The 23,240-nt window shown below is 30.7% G+C and overlaps 4 protein-coding genes across 5 annotated transcripts; 3 read left to right on the plus strand and 1 right to left on the minus strand.

The window, feature by feature from the left end:
* Positions 1 to 850: 850 nt before the first annotated feature.
* Positions 851 to 5,368, minus strand: LOC140054070 (very long chain fatty acid elongase 4-like). Its single transcript, XM_072098905.1, has 7 exons — positions 5,229 to 5,368; positions 4,277 to 4,377; positions 3,710 to 3,897; positions 3,402 to 3,482; positions 3,035 to 3,206; positions 2,409 to 2,536; positions 851 to 2,122 (listed from the first exon to the last, which is right to left on the minus strand). Exons 2-7 carry the CDS (start codon positions 4,341 to 4,343, stop codon positions 1,832 to 1,834), a joined length of 927 nt encoding a protein of 308 aa, XP_071955006.1. The 5' UTR covers positions 4,344 to 4,377; positions 5,229 to 5,368; the 3' UTR covers positions 851 to 1,831.
* A 342-nt stretch (positions 5,369 to 5,710) lies between these two features.
* Positions 5,711 to 14,543, plus strand: LOC140054907 (very long chain fatty acid elongase 4-like). The gene is made up of 8 exons (XM_072100024.1): positions 5,711 to 5,815; positions 8,008 to 8,073; positions 8,159 to 8,346; positions 8,678 to 8,761; positions 9,901 to 9,957; positions 11,355 to 11,469; positions 11,631 to 11,758; positions 11,881 to 14,543. The coding sequence occupies exons 2-8, from the start codon at positions 8,016 to 8,018 to the stop codon at positions 12,145 to 12,147; spliced, it is 897 nt and encodes a 298-aa protein (XP_071956125.1). The 5' UTR covers positions 5,711 to 5,815; positions 8,008 to 8,015; the 3' UTR covers positions 12,148 to 14,543.
* Positions 14,544 to 15,052: 509 nt separating this feature from the next.
* Positions 15,053 to 19,909, plus strand: LOC140054549 (uncharacterized). The gene is made up of 12 exons (XM_072099581.1): positions 15,053 to 15,193; positions 15,583 to 15,756; positions 16,041 to 16,122; positions 16,280 to 16,412; positions 16,720 to 16,862; positions 17,072 to 17,147; positions 17,372 to 17,543; positions 17,651 to 17,745; positions 17,922 to 17,999; positions 18,152 to 18,758; positions 18,882 to 18,983; positions 19,174 to 19,909. The coding sequence occupies exons 1-12, from the start codon at positions 15,176 to 15,178 to the stop codon at positions 19,228 to 19,230; spliced, it is 1,737 nt and encodes a 578-aa protein (XP_071955682.1). The 5' UTR covers positions 15,053 to 15,175; the 3' UTR covers positions 19,231 to 19,909.
* Positions 19,910 to 20,071: 162 nt separating this feature from the next.
* On the plus strand, positions 20,072 to 23,184 carry LOC140054036 (mediator of RNA polymerase II transcription subunit 18-like). Of its 2 annotated transcripts, none has more exons than XM_072098842.1 (6): positions 20,072 to 20,361; positions 20,796 to 20,865; positions 21,167 to 21,289; positions 21,594 to 21,672; positions 21,837 to 21,970; positions 22,330 to 23,184. In XM_072098842.1, exons 1-6 carry the CDS (start codon positions 20,172 to 20,174, stop codon positions 22,367 to 22,369), a joined length of 636 nt encoding a protein of 211 aa, XP_071954943.1. In that variant the 5' UTR covers positions 20,072 to 20,171; the 3' UTR covers positions 22,370 to 23,184. The 2 variants fall into 2 exon arrangements, with proteins under 2 accessions (XP_071954943.1, XP_071954944.1); XM_072098843.1 differs by having other exon boundaries at positions 20,072 to 20,244.
* The last annotated feature ends 56 nt before the right edge of the window (positions 23,185 to 23,240 follow it).

The following is a 23,240-nucleotide window of genomic DNA, read 5'->3' on the forward strand; positions in this document are numbered from 1 at the left end:
GTAACCAAAATAAGACCTTTGGAGGTGCTTATTGCTGACGTATGTGCTTTGATACTGTTTGGGAATTTACCTTTTGTATTCCATATTTAATTGTGTTTTGTTTTTGCCCAATTGCTTTATTTTTTTTTTGTGTGGTGATTGTTTGCAGCTCTTCTTAAAGCTATAGTGGGATTGAGAGAAGGTGAAGCATTAGACACATCAAACACGAAATCTCAATCACATCAATGATTATTGTTTATGTTGCGACAACAATGATTGCCAGAATCAAGAAATCTCAATCACATCAATGTTTATTGTTTATGTTGCGACAATAATGATTGCCAGAATCAAGAAATCTCAATCACATCAATGTTTATTGTTTATGTTGCGACAACAATGATTGCCAGAATCAAGAAATCTCAATCACATCAATGTTTATTGTTTATGTTGCGACAATAATGATTGCCAGAATCAAGAAATCTCAATCACATCAATGTTTATTGTTTATGTTGCGACAACAATGATTGCCAGAATCAAGAAATCTCAATCACATCAATGTTTATTGTTTATGTTGCGACAACAATGATTGCCAGAATCAAGAAATCTCAATCACATCAATGTTTATTGTTTATGTTGCAACAATAATGATTGCCAGAATCAAGAAATCTCAATCACATCAATGTTTATTGTTTATGTTGCGACAATAATGATTGCCAGAATCAAGAAATCTCAATTACATCAATGTTTATTGTTTATGTTGCGACAATAATGATTGCCAGAATCAAGAAATCTCAATCACATCAATGTTTATTGTTTCAGTTGCGACAATAATGATTGCCAGAATCAAGAAATCTCAATCACATCAATGTTTATTGTTTCAGTTGCGACAACAATGATTGCCAGAATATGGAATGATTCTATGTATGGATACCAAAATCAATTTTGTTATTGAAAACATTTTAACAGATGTTTACATGATAATAAATAACCTTAAATTAAATGCTTAGATGTGGTAGAAAAGTAAATAGAAAATAGTGAAAGTTAAATTATGGATGAATTAAGCTACACTAAAGCCCTAAATCCATATGAACAATTATACCAAAATAAATTCTGAAAAATAAAAGGGCTTTGATTATGCAACTATAACATAACAAAAATGTCTATTCTAAGAAAACTTCTTCTTTAATACTAATCACCTTATGCAAATTACATTCCAATATTATATATTAATTCTCAATAAAATGTCTACATCTATCTATTGTTTTGCAGTATTTTGGTGACAAATTGATATCAAAGTGACAAGTATAAAGACAAGACCTAAAGATGTAAGTTAAATAATGGTTGTTTTTTATTAATGTACTAACACATGCTTTCTTCCATTTGATATGAGAATTAAAAGTCTCTATTACAATTGCACATTCTAAACAGCTGTCAAATCGGTGGAATATCTAAAAGTCTAAACTAACCCAAGTGTTCTCCCAGTTTAAAAATCATTTCTGGATAATTAAGCGATTTATTTAAACAAATAAATTTAGCCTCGGTTTAATCTTGCTTTAAATATTTTTCGATACCGATTTTAACCAATTTATCCTGGTAAATCTTGCTGGTAAACTTTTGGGGAACACTTAAAACTAAGAACAAGGTAAAAAAATCACGACACAGATAGATTGAAACCCGCAATTGATGGCAGTGGTAATTGCGTTAACAATTTAGTTTTACTCATCAAAAGAATACACTAATGAACTTGATGTATATTTAAAAATGCAACTATATTACAAGCTTAAATAGAATACAAGAAAATATAGCATTTGTACAAAGGAATTTTGGTGCAAGAACCAAATTGGCAAGCCCCTTATTTTGATTTTTTATTTTCTATATGACCGTTCATGCTACCATTGTGGGTTGATTTGGCCGATCCGTTGACATTACCGTTGGTGTCTCCTTGAGCTGTTGTTCGCATACAAGTCATGCTCTCCAGTTTTGGTAGTCTTTCTCGTTTAATGTATGCATGAATGTAGAAGTTAAAGAATAATGTAGTAATACTAGTTGCATAGATCAACAATGCATAGTGCATCCACTTTGGAAAGTCACAGTCAAAGTAAAGTGATTGTATACAATGGGCAAATCCAATGAAAAATTGAGTCTGCAATAAAAAAAAACCAGTTTCAATGATATGGAGTAAACCTTATTTTATTTGTATTTCCATTGAGATTCAGCCACTGATACCCACATTCAGCCACTGATACCCACATTCAGCCACTCATACCCACATTCAGCCACTCATACCCACATTCAGCCACTCATACCCACATTCAGCCACTCATACCCACATTCAGCCACTCATACCCACATTTTTCAATAATTTACCTTTTGATTGATATATTATAATTAAGTTATATTGATTTATTTATATGTAAATTAATATTTACCAATTGCAATTGAGTGAGGTATCTCTTCCACCAGAGATACTTGTGGAATAAGGGACCACAGGCAGACAGGAAGTAATAACTGTACATTATAAAATGAATGAAGGAGTTCATCAGAGCGCCAAACCAAGCTGAAAATAAAATGATTATGTTTAAAATATATTCTCCATTAACAATATTATTGAAGTGAGTACAGCACAGAATTGGAATAGAATTTAATAATCATACATGAAAGATTATATATGCATGATTGAAGAGGAAATTGTTTTCCATGTTAATTACATGTACCCTGCAATATATTCTAAATAAACAGTAAAAATTAAATTTCAATTTGTATCCAGTAATAAAATAATTTGAGCCATTGAGAGTTACTGAAATTTAATCATATCATCTTCCATGCTCAAATCAATAATTCATCAGATAGGATTCAATGATTATCATTGTGTACATTTTTATAAGTTCACCCACATAAAATGTTTGCAAAGCATTTTCACAATTTCACCCTAACCACCACTTCCTGGGTTGAATCATTTTGTGTTACACCATGGTAATTTTATTTATTGGTCCATGGTTAAAGCTTAGGATTCACATAATATATCTATGTTTAGAGCACATTACAACATACTTACATTGACCGCCAGCAACCCACTTAACACCAATCCACCAGAGTAGGAACATACTAGCATGGTGATACACATGTAGGAAGCTCAGTTGAGAGTTCTTTTTACGTACAATAAAGAAGAACGTATCCAGCATTTCAATACATTTTGAAAAGTAAAACCACCACATTGCTTTAGCAATCTATAAATATTAAAATGTTAAATTAGCACTAGATCACTTGATGAATGACATTAGTTGGTAAAGATAAAATGTCAAATTAGCACTAAGATCACTTGATAAGTTGGTAAATAATAAAATGTCAAATCACTTGATGGTGCACATAAGTTTGGTACAACATTTCTTATTTTGCAAACAAAATTTATAAAAACGACTTACCCTCACTTCATATTGATTATCAGAGTAAGAGACAGGTTGACATTGTACATTATATTCTGCCATGTAACCACAATATATACACTATAAAAACAAATTATGCAACAAATAAACATTATTGACATTTATGGTTAAGTTTCTCCTCCCAGCAAAATTGCATAATAACAATCTTATTTAAATTCATGATTAATCTCACATACATACAAGTTATGAATGATTAATTATAAAGTCATGAATTATCAATATCCCTCATAATACATTATCATATCTTTTAAAATTATTATTTATTATTATTTGTGATGAATGCTCACCTCAACAACTATATAAAGTGATAACACTACACAACCAAGGTTATAGATCATCATAACGCCTTTCAATTCAAATGGTTCGCGAGATTTCATGACCTTTGGCCCCCAGTAAACCATCAATAGGTACACCAACGTAATAACAATTGTTGGAAGAGGAGACTCCATCAACAGCCAGTCGGATACTCTTGGGTCTGTAAGAAAAATTACATTTTATTCAAATGTTAAGATAGTGAATTAAAATGATTTAGTATAATTTATACACTTTGGTATATAACAAATAAAAGATGTATTCATTGAAATGGATAAATTATAAAATAGTTTATCCATCCTGTAATTAATCAAATCTTTATTTGTTCCATATAAAAAATTTTAAAAATGGAAAATTGTTTTCCTCTACAGAAAATATGATAAAACAAAACATTCACAATTACATCATACATTTGATAAAATTACAATTAGCAAGTTGCTTGCTATGGATGCATATGAAAGAGGTTGAGATAGAAAACACCCATCACTGGGGTTAGACAAAAGAATATTCACACCACATTATGTATAACAATAGCTGCTTACCACTTATTGCAACAAAGCCTTCATAAGCCTCAGATATGTGTGACACAGTGTCTTGTACAACCTCCATTGTCTTTTATTGATTTGTTTTACTGTCTTCCAAACTGTGAAATTCAAATGTTGAGAAACAATTAAAAAGGGCATTATACATTTGATGAGGAACCACAATGTATCTCTCTATATCCACCATTACTAATTAATATTCTTTAATTTATTTTTGTCATATTATAATATAATCTTATTAAAATTAGATACAGTTTCTATAGTTACCTAGTTAACAGTTTTAAGTAGATTTTATCTCTTATGAAAAAAAAAATAGGCTAATGAGTGGATTATTTTTACTCCATGACTATTTTATCTTAATTTCAGATATTTTTGTGAATATATTTTATATTGACATTTATATAATATATTTTTATATTTTTGTCAAACATCGTTTGGTGCTACATGATCAGACAGTGCTGCCTGAAGTGGCAACATCGTTTGGTGCTACAAGATCAGACAGTGCTGCCTGAAGTGGCAACTTTGATCTTGTTGTTATGTGTTTGTGCAAATAAAATCTAGAAAAGTAAACATGATTAAATATAAAAATGTTTTTATTTAAAAAAAAAAAGAATAATCTCGATGTAAACACATTATTTAATTTATGTGGTTATAAGCATCTCCGAAGTTACAAGCATGCACCTTTACCTTTTTTTAGGAACCATTTAAAATAACCGCCTATACTATAGCATCCTATCATTATCAATAGACCATATAAGGCCCGCTAGACTCATACATAGAGATATTATTATATTGTCATGGTAATACGATTTCATTTTTTGGTTTACCTTACAAATTTAGCCGCATACTTAAGTTCACGGTACCAGATATAGCCCAACTATAAAACTGTGAACATTGATTATACAAATGCATTATAAAAAACGTAAGATAAAGTAAATAAATAGATAAATACCTGAAAAGATTAAAACACGCCCCCGTTTGTTAGTCTGCAGTCTTGTTGCTTAGCGTGTGCAAAATAAAACTGCACTTGTTGTAGCAGCCGGAAAGCACTCTCCCAGTAAGTGGCCTCATTCATTCAATCAGCCAATCCATGTCTTCGTTATATCCAAACAAAGACTGATGTTCCTTAAGAAAGCTTGCGTTTCATTCGACACAGCATCTTGCTGGCTTATACCATTTTGCTTGGGGTTTTAATCATGATTCATATATTATTATCTATTTTTCGAAATTGTTTTAATTTATTTTGGTGATAACTAAAACTAATTAAGTATGTAATGCATACAAATACAATTAAGCAATTACACTATCTTATAGATTATTAATACACTTTCAGATACTAAATAATTGTTTTACCCTATAAATATTGAGATCGCCCACAAACTACCAATAGTAGGAAGGAATCTTCCGAGCTTTACCGCATCGAGGCAATTTTCTTCGAGGGTGTTCAGTTTATGAAAGACCTGTCAAATCAACATTAAACCCTCCTAGATATAAAGAAACATTTTCTAAAAGTTATATTTCAGAGGTTTATAAAATTTGGTAAGTTAATTTTAATCAAACTGGTAGGTTTTGTGTATGAGGTGCTTTGTGTGGAGATTGGGTCTCTGCATTGTCTGATTCAAGGAAACCCCGCCATCGTGGAGGAGTATGGTACTAAGTACTGTACTAACTGACCACTAGCTGCATGGTTGGTATGGTGTGATGGGTTCTATTGTTGGCTATTACATACAGTGACATATGATTGACATATTATTTCATTTTTCTTAATTATGTTTTTTTATTTTTTAGTGCATTTTACAAATAAATGATTACAGTTTTTTAAATTTCCTCTGCAAATTTATGCTCTTAAATTAAAGTTTTTAAAGACGAATACATTTTTAAATTCTTCGTTTGTTATTTTCCCTAGATTATGGGAGCAACTTCCCAATGAAATTAAACAATGTGCTACAATTTCAGACTTTAAAGCCCAACTCATCAAACATTTGATCTCAAAATATTAAGTTGTACTGTAATTGTTTATATTGTTTATTCAATGCAGCTTATTTTTAATTGGTGTATCTCATTATAACTTTGTTTTGTTTTGTTTTATTTTGACTTAATTTGTGCTACTTAGTTTTGTTATTTTTGTATTTTATAAGTAATGATGGAGTAAGAGCAGTTTTCTGTTTGGGCTCATGCCTATTACTTGCTCCTGGCAAGATGAATTGTAAAATGTACTTTATGAACTTTTGCCGAATAAATATTATTATTATTATTATTATTCAAAGTTAACATAAATATATTCAGCTAAATAAATTATATTAAAATAAATAATTAGTTTATTTGGATGCCATGTCTTGTTTCTTATGCTCAAACTAACAGAACAAACATTCAAGAAATCAACACTTTATCCATATTCATTCCCTTTCACACATACTACAGATTAGTGCCATATATTAATTTAAGTTATTTTGTAGGCATTGCAAGGGTCATACTTGAAACTGTAGTAAAATCAATTACCTTTGTATCACAGGTTTAATCCCATTCTAACTATTGTATTCTGTTTATCATCACCAACGGAGCTCCATGGTTACACAACAGTTGCAATAACAATACCACAATTACTGAAAATTTCTATTGTGAAAAGAGATTCAGTTTTATGGAAAAGTGATCAGTTTGTTCATGTACATTAGTATTTTAACCCCTACACCTGAATTAATATTGTGTAATTGGTGGTGTTTATTTAATATTGCTAACAAATGTTAATGTATTATACTGTTGCATACGGGTTAATTATTTTCTGTTAATTAATTGACATTATTTATTGTGTTTTTTGTATGTATGCAAATTAAAATGACCAATTAAAAAAATGTACTATCAATCTTCAAGATAAGCTAAATGACATCACAAAATGGAATGCAGATAGAAAAATGTTAATTTTGCTGTGACTCAGGTCACAAAACTGTGAAAATATTAACATTCTTCACAGACTAAAATACTATTTTGGAAGATTTTCAACTAATTATGAATACAATAAGGTACATTAGCAACTTCATTAATGTTACAAAGGAAGGAAAATGAACATTTATCTATAATATTATACACTTCCTGATAATTATGTAATGACCTTTGACCTATTACTACTAGCTAATGTACATAGAACAATTTGTCACAATTAGTAACTATAAAATATGAAATGAATAATATAATAATAATAATAATTAATATCTTGCTGATTTTTAAATTGTAAAGTATGTAGTAGATTTGATTGGAAATTGAATGTTTTGCAAATAATGTTACCATCGTCAGAAAAAAACCAATTTTATTGAGCTTTTTTAAGGAAGTATTATTAACACAGATAATTCACTTAGATATCCATAACAAAAAGAATACAGTACTGATAAGAATAACAAATTATTTGTTTTAAACGGTGTTGGTAAATTGCTGTTAAAATTGTTACAGTTAATTGGTTACCTGTTGCATTAATAGTTAAATATTTGTAAAATATTTATATTTAAATAAAAACCATATGCAATTTTAGCCATGTTTTGCTACAGAAAACTAATTGGATATTGTACATTATTCTTTAGCATACAAAAGTATTAATATTGATTTTTTCAAGTGTTTAAGATTCATAGAATTTTGTAGAAATAGATATAATATTTTTATAGATCCAAATTATAACACATTTATATCTTACTGTAATAGAAAATACTGACTGATATTGATACCTTCCTGATTTACTTTTACAGGCTAAATAATGACTGGACTTGTGGAGCAGGCGGTTGAGTACTGGAAATGGGCGGAATCTGTAGCAGGTAAGACGGACTCAAATTAAGCATCTTCAAATTGTATTTAAACTTGTATTATTTATAATAGAGAATGCTATTATTTTCATTGCAGATGTAAGAACGAAAGACTTGTTTTTAATACCAAGCCCTATACCATCGTACAGCATTGCAATTCTGTATCTACTAGGTGTTTGGTATGGCCCTAAAATTATGGAGAATTACAAAGCATTTAAATTGAATCGTGTAATGGTAACCTATAATGCTGCCCTCATCCTATTGAATGCATTTGTTTTTAAAGAGGCAAGTTTTAACATTGTTTGTAGCAGTTCACTGGTTCCATTATTATTGTGTTTCACTGCTGTACAACTGAGTACCTTCTTAGTTAAATACTAAGCATTTAGCTGTGTATCAACCATACAGACCAATAAATAAACCTAGTACTGCGTTACAATATTTTGAGGATTCTATGGTTCAAATCCCTCTTTAGTTATTTAATCTCCTCCTTCCATTGATTGCCTTATGAAACATTTATTTAACATTTTAAATGTATTTTACTTCATTTATCTGTTTCAACTATCAATTTAATACTCTCTCCTTTCAGTAAACACATGTTTGTATATTCTTCCTACAGTTCCTAATAACAACAGTATTTAATCCAAATTTTGATGTGTTTTGTCAAAAAGTTGATTATTCCAATGACCCACAAGCTGTCAGGGTGAGTTATTAGTTAAGTCACTTTTTAGCAAATTAGGAACTTTAGTTAAGAATAAAAGCAAGAGAATCCGGGATTATTCAATGCAACAAGCCAGGCACTTTGTTTTAAATACAATTCTATTGCTTTTTTGTTCTATTACATTACATATGACATGATGATATGCCTGGATAAAAATGTGCCCACCTAACATTAATTTCATGATTGAATGTTCCTTTTATGTACTTTGTGATTTTGAAAAGATATCAAATAGTACAGTACTGTCATTACTCGGATATAATGAGTATCTTCATTTGCATACAATACATACTTACCTGTATTGGTGCTCGTATAGATTTATACACAAAATAATCTTTCCCCCTTTTTTTTGTAATTTACATTCTCGATTCTAACCTCTTAACATTTGATACGATCTTTTTTATAAATTCAGTATTCAATCTTCAAAAATTGGTTTTAATTTAAATTGTAGTACTTCATATGAAAACTGATTTTTCACAAGCATTGGTGAAATCCAGTATTTTATTTTTGCAATTCAGTTTATTTTTTAGAATATACTGTTTAAATGCTATTAGTACTGGTTGAGATACATTCAAACAGCTAGTATGTGCTCACCAGTGATCCTTAGTCTTATATCATTACTTATTTAAATATGTCAAAATATACACTACGCTCTTCATCCAATATAGAATAAAATATGTACATGTTGTGGTATTTTAATAGCTTTATAATTCATTGGAAAATTCAATATTAACTTTTTTGTAGTTTTTCATTACTGTAAACTGTACTTTGTATTACTGTACTTGCTTTCATGGACTTAGTACTTACTGTACAACAATTATATAAGCATGGACTGATCAGTACCAATTAAATGTATATATCCATGGTATACAGTAAGAAACCACCTGCTCTTCACTAATAAATACTTTCACAAGTGCATACAGGTGAATTCAAGCATATATAATTAAATTGTTTGAAAACAAGCTTTAGATCAGAACAATAATTTCATGCATTTCGGAAGTTGGCACAATGTTTACCTTTTTGCAAAATTATTGAAAATCAATATTAAATTCATTGCACTTTAGTTACTGTAATTATTTTACAATAGATGATATTTTACTAAATTTCATTTTATCTTTGTTTAGTTAGCCAACGCTACATGGTGGTTTTTTTTCTCCAAGATCATTGAGTTAACAGACACAGTAAGTATATACTTGCCTAATGGTAATACTTATTGCATAATGAGATTAGATATGAATTACGAAATGAAAGTTTGAAAGTCACTTACAAAGGTTAATTTGTTATCACAAGCAGCAAACATGATAACAAATGGTGATATGATGAATCTCCTGCTGATGTGTATTGTCTGCACACTGACAGAGATTAGTTGATATGATGAATCTCCTGCTGATGTGTATTGACTGCACACTGACAGAGATTAGTTGATATGATGAATCTCCTGCTGATGTGTATTGTCTGCACACTGACAGAGATTAGTTGATATGATGAATCTCCTGCTGATGTGTATTGTCTGCACACTGACAGAGATTAGTTGATATTATGAATCTCCTGCTGATGTGTATTGTCTGCACACTGACAGAGATTAGTTGATATGATGAATCTCCTGCTGATGTGTTTTGTCTGCACACTGACAGAGATTAGTTGATATGATGAATCTCCTGCTGATGTGTTTTGTCTGCACACTGACAGAGATTAGTTGATATGATGAATCTCCTGCTGATGTGTTTTGTCTGTACACTGACAGAGATTAGTTGATATGATGAATCTCCTGCTGATGTGTTTTGTCTGTACACTGACAGAGATTAGTTGATATGATGAATCTCCTGCTGATGTGTTTTGTCTGCACACTGACAGAGATTAGTTGATATGATGAATCTCCTGCTGATGTGTATTGTCTGCACACTGACAGAGATTAGTTGATATGATGAATCTCCTGCTGATGTGTTTTGTCTGCACACTGACAGAGATTAGTTGATATGATGAATCTCCTGCTGATGTGTATTGTCTGCACACTGACAGAGATTAGTTGATATGATGAATCTCCTGCTGATGTGTATTGTCTGCACACTGACAGAGATTAGTTGATATGATGAATCTCCTGCTGATGTCTATTGACTGCACACTGACAGAGATTAGTTGATATGATGAATCTCCTGCTGATGTGTATTGACTGCACACTGACAGAGATTAGTTGATATGATGAATCTCCTGCTGATGTGTATTGTCTGCACACTGACAGAGATTAGTTGATATGATGAATCTCCTGCTGATGTGTATTGTCTGCACACTGACAGAGATTAGTTGATATGATGAATCTCCTGCTGATGTGTATTGACTGCACACTGACAGAGATTAATTGATATGATGAATCTCCTGCTGATGTGTATTGTCTGCACACTGACAGAGATTAGTTCTTATACAAATAATGAATGTTTATGAGTTGAATGGTGAAAATATTTCATGAGTTAAAAGACTCTTTCTATTTAATGAGGTGGAGCTGAGTTAAATAGAACAATGAATCTTTGAGACCTAATTTTCATTACGTTTTTGTAACTCCTCATGTTTTTTTTTTTTATAGGTTTTCTTTATACTTCGCAAAAAACACAACCAAATCTCCTTCTTACATGTATATCATCATTCAACCATGGTCATGCTCTGGTGGATCGGAGTACGATGGGTTGCCGGTGGTAACTGTAAGTAATGTTGTGACTAAATCATTTGTTTGCCATGTCTAAAATACATTTACTATAAACTGGACATATTTCCTTAAATTTAACTTAAACTCAATCAGATTTTTAACAATTTAATAATTTAAGAATTATGATTCTTATATATTATGACTTTTCATCCTCAGCTTATATGTGTGCCACTGTAAACACATTTATTCATGTTGTAATGTATGGTTACTACTTGTTGTCAGCTTGTGGACCAGCTGTCAGGAAACATCTTTGGTGGAAGAAGTATTTAACAGCTTTGCAATTGGTAATTCATTTTTTAAAAATAAAATCAGAAACCAATTGTTTTTGGTAATGGACTTAAATCAGTCTGTAGTAAACCGCTTAAATTTGATCAATTAATATTATTTTGTTGTCTTTTTTATTTAGGCCCAGTTTGTTTTCATTCTACTCCATACCCTGAACACTCTACGTGTCAACTGTGATGTACGTCACCGTCCATACATGGTAACATTAATGTTCTACCTCATAAGCCATATTGTACTGTTTGCTGAATTTTTTCATAAGACGTACGTGAGCATTAAAAGTAAACCAAAAGGTGCAACACGGAATGGACATACATCATCTAATAAGCAGGCTACCAATGGCAGTTATAACTTAAGACAACGACCAGGAAAAGCATCGCAGAAAAATTAATAGTTACAATAATATACCATTGGAAATTGCATTACTGTATATCTTTACTTATTTGACCTTTATTGTTTTAGCTTATGTCAAAGACCAAAAATAAATCATTTGTATGTTTTTACTGACAACCACAACTAATTTGATTATTCCTGAGTAACTTAACACAAATTGCTGCCAATAACAATTAACTAAACACATCAATTGTTATTGGCAGACTTTTATGCAGTTAATTAACCACAATGCAGTTCAAATTTCATTTAGTCAGGTGATTCTTGTGTGTTTTACCACCAGTCAGGTCATCCTTGTGTGTTTTACCACCAGTCAGGTCATCCTTGTGTGTTTTATCACCACCACACACCATAATCGGTGGTTTTGCATTGGAAACATTCCATCAATGCATGGTTAAATCAGTTATTTTTTAATAAGCTTGTAAAACTGACCAGTTTGCACTGATCAATTAAGTAAAAAGTGATATTGCTTATAGAAGTATTAAGTTGCATTTCTTATAAATCAATCTCGGAAATGCATCATCAAATGACATATATCCATATTGAATGTTGCCTTATGTTTTTATACTATCTTGATTGAGTGCTATTTTTAAATTATTTTCTTTAACTTTAATCAGTCCATAGACCTGTTATTACAGGTTTTTACACCGTTAAATGATGTTAGGGAAACAAATTGCAAAGGATCTCAATTGTGATATGAAGTCAGTGGGCATTAGTGCACAATTGTAGATTGCAATTTATTGATTGTAACAATGTGTACAACATCCCAAAATGATTTAACCCTATCCCTAACAATGTGTACAACACCCCAAAATGATTTAACCCTAACCCTAATGTGTACAACACCCCAAAATGATTTAATTAAATTAATGTTTACTTGTGCAATATCAAAACATTTGGAATTTATAAAACTGTACTTAAAAAATGGGAGAAATATTTGAAAATATATGTTTTTGTACCTGATATCTTTTGCTGATTTAAATGCCAATTGTTTCTTGGGACCACAGCAAAGGATAAGAATAAAAGTGTTACTATGTAACTGAAATTAGTTGTTCAATGCTGTAAAACTTTTATATATTAATAGTATATATTGTATGCAATCTTTCTTTAAAATAAGTTTTATTAAACATAGTCAGCTGTTAATCGACTTCTATCCGGGGTTGAGTTGTTCAATTAATGTTAAGGGATCAATAAACAAATTTATATTCATATTTCTGTTGTATGCATTGCAAATTGTCAAATAGTCATGTGTTGTTGAATGAACCTTATCTAGAGAATTTGCTAATTCATCGCTATTATTGTATCAACACACAAATCGTACAACCATCATTTATTATCATGATACCTTTGTGCATTTAATTATAATGTACTTTCTGATTTGTGCCTCTATACCATAGTTGTTATTAATCTAAATAATTGTATGAATGAAATTGGACAAACTATAAGAGTAATTGTCAGGAAATATTTGTTATATTTTAACTTCATGTAGATGTGAATCTTTGATATTTACTTAAGCTTGGTTTCCACTAGGACGTAATTGTAGTAATAATGGTGATCGTCGACATTGCGTTACGTTCTAATGGGAACCAATCTTGTTTTATTTGTACTGTAAAATATTTAATTGTAAGCAAATCATGGCTTGCTTAATTTTATTAAACAAATGCTTAATTTATTTCATTAAACAAGTACTTAAGTTATTTCTTAAGCAAATAATTAATTTCTTAAGTAAATACTTAATTTAATTTCTTAAGTAAATACTTAATTTAATTTTGTAAGCAAATACTTAATTTTATTTCTTTGCAATCGTTATCACTTTAGATTTGTATTATTTTATAGATGAGTATTTGTATATTTTGTTGCAATAATTTCTAATAATAATGATAGTTAAGTAATGGGCTACAGTAGGATTATCTTTGTTGTATACAATTATTCCTGTTTAAATGATACAGACTTCCATCCATATCTCTCTAGAAATTTACTTAAAACCATTTTCAGAAACCAATGGAGGCTCATAATAACAATGCTTTAGGTATCAGTAGCTGTATCTCAATGGAGATACAATAAATAAAATAAGCAAAAAGCTAGATAGAATAATATCTTTTTATTTGCAAAATGGCTGAAATTCTCAATTTCTCAATGAACTTTCTTATTTCTGTTGACTACTTCATAGACTATGTAATTCAGAAGAACTTTTGGTGAATTGTTATTTGTGATTTTGACAGTAGTTTGTGTGTGCCCAGCTGTCCACTGTCTTATCCATGGTAAATATATGTTTTACAAAAGTATCAAGAGATACAAATTGAAGTTATTGCTTGCTTTCAGTTTTTACTTCTTTATACACTTGTCCTACTGCTTTCAACTGTATTTTACTTTTAAATGTGAGTGGATAAATTTGTCGTGAATCACAAATTAAGTCTGTCTTTGCTTTCTGTTTCGTTTGTATACAAACTAAAATGTGGTATCTTCCTGAAGAAAGCGCTTGACGATATCTAAAAAATAAACTGAGACATAGATGATGATGTCTGAAATGACTTTATATGATCATATGATATGGTCATCAAAATTGTTCAGGCAGATATAAAGTTTAAAACAAACAGTTGATGTTATCCTCCTATTACAATATAATTACTACTTTGGAATTAAAACCACATTTAACTATGGCATAATTTATTAAATCCTCACAGCAACAAATATTTTGTGTTTAGCTAGCTGCGCGCGACCTGTAATTTTAAAGCGCTAAAAAATCTCCCCTACGCAATATGATTGCGCAGGTATTTTGCATATATTATGTACATTAGTATGATTGGTCAAATTTCAAGGTCTTTGTTTTCAGCCAATAAAATGAATTCTAGCGATGACGTCCAAAAAGTTTTTTGTCAAATTTTCAATTCTCATATACCGCGGCGCCGGCCACACGCAAAAGCCACACCACAAAACCACAATCTTTCTGTAACAACATTTTATGCCCAATTAATCAGTTAGGCCAAGGCTATTTTGTGGTGTAAATTTGATAATGTATTTTTCGAAATATGGAGTACTACAGTTGGGTGAGTACAATCTAATTAATAAATAATTAAATGTAAATATTAGGCCTTTGTTGGTAGGAGGCTCATCCTTTTTTGCCTTGTCTTCCTTGTTAGACTTGGTTCGGATGATCAGCTGGCTGAACTTGCAGTTTCAGCCTAGCCTAGGCCTAGCTAGGTCATCAGTACCCACTCGGCCTACCAGCAGTTGCAATGTTAAATAATTTAAAAGATACTGTCCTACCTTCCTGGACCTAGGCTAGGCCTAGTTACTAAGGCCTAGGCTAGTAGTAGCCTAGTAGTAGTAGCCTATATAGGCCTAGGCCTAGGACTATATGTATGGATTAGTTAGGCCTATCTCAAATATGATTTCGAAAGTAATGATTCGATTTTGTTTTTTTTTAATATACAAGCAAAATGAGACATGTACTTCTAAAAGTTTTAGTGAACAATGTTATGAACCTCTAATAACTGACAGTGATAAAGTGCGGAAACGAAGAGAAGCAGATGCAAAATGCCGTGCAAACATAGCAGAATGTTATCGTCGTCTTAAAGCTCATGTTCATCTTGATTCAAAATTGTCTAAGGTAGATTTTGGTTTCATTTTTAAATTCGAAGAGGCGGAAAATTATATGGAGATAGACTACACAACTAAAGTTTATGTAGTAGAAAGTATGGTGACAAGACCTCTGTGAAAGCTATCTGAATTTTGCCACTAGCCTATTATAGTATAGGCTAGAAAGATGCAATTGCAAGATAAGTGAAGTATAATTTCTAAAGATAATTTTATAGTATTGTATACCATTCCCATACTTTAAAGTTTTTACTTTTTCTATACTTATGACTTCTATGTACTGTTTTCTTCATGTAGGCTCGTGTTTTGCAAGAATCATTGCTTAAAATTTACTATCTTGAAGCAATTGTTTCATTGCAGCTACAGAATTTACAAATAGGTAGGATAACTTAATTTATAACAGCAGTAGTAGTAAGTATAATATTGTAGTATAGGCTTGCAGTGGCAGTTCCAGGATTTGAAATGAGGGAGGGAGGCAGGACATAAAAAAAGCTTTTGCATTATAATCTAATTTTTAATTTTTTATTGGTTCATAGCTTCACCATTCTGGAAGCAAGTTACACTTCAATCATTTCATCAAGAATTCATTGAAGGCTATAAAGAAGGAGTTGAAATGAAAAAGAAAACCAAGAAATCCAAGATGGATGGCTATGCAGCATCTAGTAACAGGTTGTTATGTACAAAAAAATGGAGGCCTGTCAAATTTTAGATATTGTAACTTCAATTAACAAAATATAATCTTAATTGTTAATGTTTTTATCTACTAAACAAGCATTTTTTTACACCATTTTTAATTCTGGTTGGGAACCAACTTATTTTGGTAAATTGGAACTGTTTCAGTATTAAATGGTTATTTTAGGATATTTTATGAATAATTTTTGTGTGCAAAATATTATTTTAGACACTATAAGACTACCATTATTATTGCCATTAATATTCATCATCCTTGAAAAACAACCTATTTTATTTTTTACAGTACAAAAGTAAATATTGGAGCACCAGCAGCAATGTATACAGATCAAGTAGTACCATCATCTCCTGTTGATTATCAATATCAATCAATCAATCAATATCAAGTGCATTTTAAAACTAGTCAATTAGAACCATTCAGACAACAAAGTAAGAACTAAGTTTGTAACATCACCATCAAATAAATTATAAAATTGATAGCTAAAAATAATACTATACCCAACTTCTGTGTAAGGAATAATTGGGTCATCCTATATTTATGTTTTTCTGTATTAATATATGATTTGAAATAAAACAAGCAAATTAAATACCAAAAACTGACAATTGTTTTTTTTTTTTTAATGTTTGGTATAATATAGATATATCAAGTATGATGGGTGGTAATAGAATTACATGTATAACACCAGATCTTACTTGTAATGAAGTCATCATTGAGTAAGTACAGTAATATATTTATATTCAATAAAACTTATCATCATTATGATATTGCTTTAAAAACTATAATTTTTTTTTAAATCGAAAATAGGTGTCATAAGGTTAATTGTAAGACACCCTCTTACAGGGTTGTTACTTTTATGAAATGGTTTGAGTGTTTTGTTTTGTTAATGGGAAGCATTAATACAGATACCAAAATGGTGTTGTCGTTTTACCTCTTACAGTGACATTTCATTCGATAAGTTTCAAACTCCAAAAAACTATCCATTAATTCTTCAACATAATGCTCCAAAAAAATGTAAACCGCCTCAAGATGGAACACACAATAACAGAAAACGTAAACTTGATTTTGGTGAATCAGATGATTATGTTGTTGAAATGTTCCGTAACAAAAAGGTAATCATTTTTTTTCTGATGTTATTTGTGAAACTAATGTGTTTATTGATTTAAAAAAAACAACAAACTAATGTATATTGTAACACAAACATCACATGTTTTTGTAGAGAAAGGCTGATAAGAAACGATTAAAGAAACAAAACAGTTCAGCTCGAACAAGACCATGGGTGTGGGTCCGAATCATTCAATATTATAGAGAAAGGTAGTTGGATTTATGTTTAACAAGATATTTTAACATTGGATTTAAATTCATATTAAAAAGTCTGTTAATAAAAATTGTGAACATATATTATTATTGTATATTTGTATATGAATTTATATTAGAATAACAGTAAATTTGACCATTCCCCACCCACTAACAAAATGATTTTGTTATAGTGAGGACTGTTGTGATGAGGAAGAGATAGATGTTGTTGCTGACTTTAAACCTTGCATACATCTGGGAATTCCAACAATGTGAGTTATTATATTGAAAAATTATTTGAAACCTGTTCACTGATGCTATTAAAGACCCTTACAAAGATGAAGAGCACCAATTTGAATCCCAAGATATTTGAATGTAGAAAATTTATTTTTGTTTGAAAGTTTGTTAATATTTAACTTTGCAGAAAAGATGAGCCTTTTGATGAAGAAGGATATTACGTCCAACAAATGAACGACATGGATGATGATGAGCAGGCAGATGCAGAGGATGACGGCATCTTGACCATGATACTAGCAATGGAAAATGAATTTTCAAGTTCTAGTAGCCCAGGCTGTTTAGATACGTTCATGGGAAATAATGAAGATGATGACCAGTTTGAAATGTACGGCATAATGACATCAAATGAGTCTTCTTCAACTCACTCATCACCGGTAGCCTTCACTGATGTTGCTATGGATACAGACTTCTTCAACGCTGTGAAATTCTCCGACTTCCAACAAGACATGCTGCCACAAAGGTCACAATCGATTTCCTTGACTCCGTCTGATAAAAACAGCATGTTCTGTTTTGAAAATGATGAGGACCTGTCCAGTGGTGATCTTACATGTTATGAGGATGACCTACACGGAACAAGTTCTTTCAGTTTACAAAAGAATATTGGAGATATGGGATCTGTTAAATGTAATGAGTTGGAAGACTCTAAAGAATCCATTATGAGATGGTTTAATTCTGCTGATTATGGTGGTCACAAAGAGAAAACAGTTAACTTCTCTTCTCTCGATTATTCTCCAGTAAGTTCATTTCTTTATCCATGCTGTCATTAATGTATTTACTAATCCGTTCATGCATTCATTAATTTGTTCAAGCAAATATTTCTGAATGTTATTAGAATGTGACAATTTCTTTGTTTACAGTCTACAGCAGCAAGTTCATTAGCCAATCAAGTGGTGCCACAGTTAGAATGTGAAGAAGATTTTGCAGACATGTTTGACCTGGGTTTATCACCTCCAATTAAGGTATAGGATTATAAATGTTTTTGATTATTTTTCACAAATATACTTGGCGAATGGTTTGCAAACAAATATGTAATGAATGAAGCATACTTTGACCCTAACCACAATATTTTTAGTTTAAATTGATTAAATCAATCTTATTCCAAAACTACAAAAAAAATTAATTTTTGCTGGATGTGATTATGTTTTGCAGTGGATTCTGCCAGATGATCAGCTTGTGCGCTATGAAGGTTTAGATGACATACATTAATGTTACAATAACTGAACGGAATGTTACTTGAATGTTAACTGAATGGAAGGAATACATTAATGTTAACTGAACGGGATGAGTACATTAATGTTACCTGAATGTTAACTGAATGGAAGGAATACATTAATGTTAACTGAACAGGATGAGTACATTAATGTTTTCATTTATTGACTTGAACCAAAAATTTATTTTAAAAATTAAGGTTATTTTATTGTTTATCATCAAAGCTACTAATGTCATTAAATAGCAGATCATGATCTTATCCACTGTCATAAACACTAGTAGTGTTAATCAGTATTTGAATTGTTCATAGGACAGGGTCTAATAATAGGTCTTAATTCCTCCCAGATCAATTTAATAAATTAAGATTATATTGTCAGAATATAAATCATTGATGTCATGGTTTGTGACCAATGTACATTATGTATAATTTATTAGTGAATAAAAAAAATAAACATAAAACGAGGTTTTCTATCATTAATTTACATTATTTAATTTTGTTTGATGCCTCATAATGAAATTGTGAGATATTATATGTTTATACTTTTATAAATACAGTACAAAATGAGCACAGAGATGTCACTAATAATTTCTTCATGTAAAAAGCACATTTTAAAATTATTTAGATGTTAAATGCAACAAAAAAAGTCCTAACTGGGTTATATAATAATTGAATTGTGTTTGTTTTAAATGGTTATTGTTGAATTAAATTATAAAATATTTGATAAAAGTATTGTTTTTGTCTTTTTTTCATTAATAAAGTCTTGTTTCTTGTATCTCATTTCCCGCACTTAGCTGAGAAAAGTTTATGCAACTAGAGGGCGCTCTTTATCAACAACAAAATTAAGATCAATTCAAAAACAAATGAGTGGAAGATTGTCTAAAATAATGTAAAAAAGATGTTTATGTAAATAGTTAATATTATTGGTATTTATTTCATAATGAATGCAAGTATACCAGGAACGTTTGGGTCTACGATAGGAAACGTAGGAAACCAGGAATACTATTTGCAAGGTAGCGTGTTAGACAGCGCTCGAGATACGCTAGTTCATAGGCTCAAGGCTCTCTGTGACAATGTACAACTCCAGCCTGAGTCGTTTCAGGACCATGAAATTGTTTACGCCATGAAAAGTTAGTTTAATTACTATAAACCAACATTTTTTTTTAGGTGGCGGTGGTGATGGTGGTAGTAGAGTCCGAGGAAGGTAGTTCAGTATGAAATATGAAACGCTGTAAATTTAAATTATATTAAAATATTGTCCCCTTTTTTATTTCGCATGGCCTATTTACGATTTGACAGCATATAATTTGGCAATTTTCATTTCGTTTTTATCTATTTTATTAAATAAAGTGTATGTAAAAGTCAAACGCAGCCTGCCTCTTTTACTACCGCTTTATACATTCGGGTCTTTTAGCTCTTCTGCTCTTTTTTTTAACCATTTTCCCTCTTATCATTCATTATTATAGCCCGCTCGATAATTCCAAACATCATTTTTTTTCTTATTTGAACTTGATAAAAAAGTTTTATAATTAAAAAACTGAATGAAATCAAATTGAATCTGTAGGTAGTAATGCTTCAAACGTGATGACACTTAGAGCACGACATGCTTTGGACCAACCACCTGACTCACCATGGTAAGATCAAACAATATTAGTGTTAAACTGGAATGCCATACTGTGGTAGGATATTGGAGGGAAACTGATTGGATTCTCAGGATCTGGGATAAAAGAGACGAACATATTTCAAAATGTACACACATTTTAATGAGTAATAAATCAAATCTGAATTAATTTTGTAGAAATAATTACTTACATGTATTCTTTCATAAAACATAAGATAGTGGTATACTGTATCTGGAAGTTCTTGCTTGCCTTCTGTGTTAGCTTGCCTTATGGTTCATAAAAACATAATGTTTGACCTCCTCCTACTATGCAGGCAATTACGTTATTTAGGGCAACCAGAGATGGGCGATAAAAGCAGAGGAGCTGCTATGCGTAGCTACTTGGATACATGCACTGGACCAAACCTACCAGATTTTTTGACAGAGATAGGTTTCAAGTAAGATTTATGTAATTTCATAACATTTGTTTAACAATTACAACTTCATATGTTAATTCAACTCTGTAATCTTACAGACTTGTCTTCTTTTTCTGGCCAAATAACACTATTCTGTCACATTTTACTTTTGTCTTAGTATGATAAACATGCTTTTAGTCCTGTAATTTTGAAAAAATGATAAATCTACAATTTTGACCCATTCTTTTAATAGTCAATCTTATTGTGTTTGAAAAGTAGTTGTTTAATTTTACTTTTTATATCAATTGGGAAACATTCTTATATGCTGACATTTTTACTGCAACAGGATGGATTATGAAGTAGTGTGTAAGGGTTATATGTTTCGTAAAGGAAAGATGAAAATTACTATTACCAAAGTATTTAAGGTACAAAACATTCTTTAGTTGAAAATTTAATTTTTATTTTTGTTGTTTTTCAGTATAAATTCTTTATTTAAATTGAAAAATTGAATATTGTTTAATAATAAATTAATTAATTAAATTACTAATAATGTATTTAATCTAATGGATTGATAAACATTACACTTCAGATAGTTAACCCTGGTAGTTTTGATAAACTTGAGGCGGTGTCTAACTCACACTTAGTGGAGCTAAGTGTGGTGGTATCAGCCGCATCAGATGCTATCACTGAAGATATTAAGTCTTTTTCAGAACAACTTAAACCGTATCCTTAAGTTGAGTTGAGACATTTCTTAATCATTTTGTTGATCGTTGACTGAGAAAAATGAAAAACACCAACTAATTTGTTATACTTTATGCCACTAAAAAGAGACGTCATGATTTAGATTACATGAAGATATTATTAAGTTCATAAATGAACACAAGAGGGCTCTCTCTTGTTTACATGTTGTTGTGACATTTCTGGGGGTCACAAATTACTGTATTGTATAATTATACAACAAAAACCATGGCCAGGCCTGTTGAAAAATAGGTCATTAATTATACATCCCTAGTTTGAATTTACTTAATTAATTAATTTTTATTTACTCAAATTCAAAGTTTCCTTAATAGTTTATTAAACAGCATTGTCACAATGGAAAAGGTTGATCCAAGGAAACTGTAGCCATACTGAGAACTGTCATTCATGTCATAGGTCAATCCGAGGAAGATATAGCCATACTGAGAGCTGTCATTCATGTCATAGGTCAATCCGAGGAAGATATAGCCATACTGAGAGCTGTCATTCATGTCAAATAACATTTGTGCTGTCTCCAGCACCATCCTAAGAATTCAATCAATTCTTCCAATGGTTTAATTGCAGCTAACAGTCCAGCTGATTTTATACTTGTGAATTATTATAGAGAACTAGGTACTGTATGTGTACATACATTTAATCCAAGTGGTTTGTTGCTCTTGGAATCTTGATCACATTCACCCTTCCTCCATCTAATGATATACAGTATTTTAATTTATGATTTCATGTTGACCTTCTACACTCAGTTTGAGTTCAGACTTATGTGGAATGTGGAACATTACACTCAACATATCAAATGTACAGAACACGGTTTTTTATTTATTTATATTTTGTTTTTTTTATACTAAAAAAATTCAGTTAAGTTTTTGTAAAAATTGTAATAATAAGAAAAGTATACAGTACATAAACATGATACACTGATATTAATAAACTGAACACAAATTTATTAAGAACTGTGTATTATTGTTTTATTTACTTGTTATCTTCCAGCAACCATTACCCTCAAATCAATCAAAGTCATACAATTAAAACAATTTGCCTTTTGGTATTAAAACATACTCTCCTCAGGCTAATAACATTTGTAATTGTAAACTATGTATTGTCACTGTTTTGGTGTACGATTACAGTTCTGAGATAATTACTTGCATTACCATATTCTAAGTATCAATTATTCACCCTGCTGATTGGCTATTCAATGATCACGTGATCACATACCATGCATGCATTAGACATAGCATCA

This window comes from Antedon mediterranea, chromosome 7, assembly GCF_964355755.1.
Source record: "Antedon mediterranea chromosome 7, ecAntMedi1.1, whole genome shotgun sequence".
In the NCBI taxonomy this organism is placed as follows: Eukaryota; Metazoa; Echinodermata; class Crinoidea; order Comatulida; family Antedonidae; genus Antedon; species Antedon mediterranea.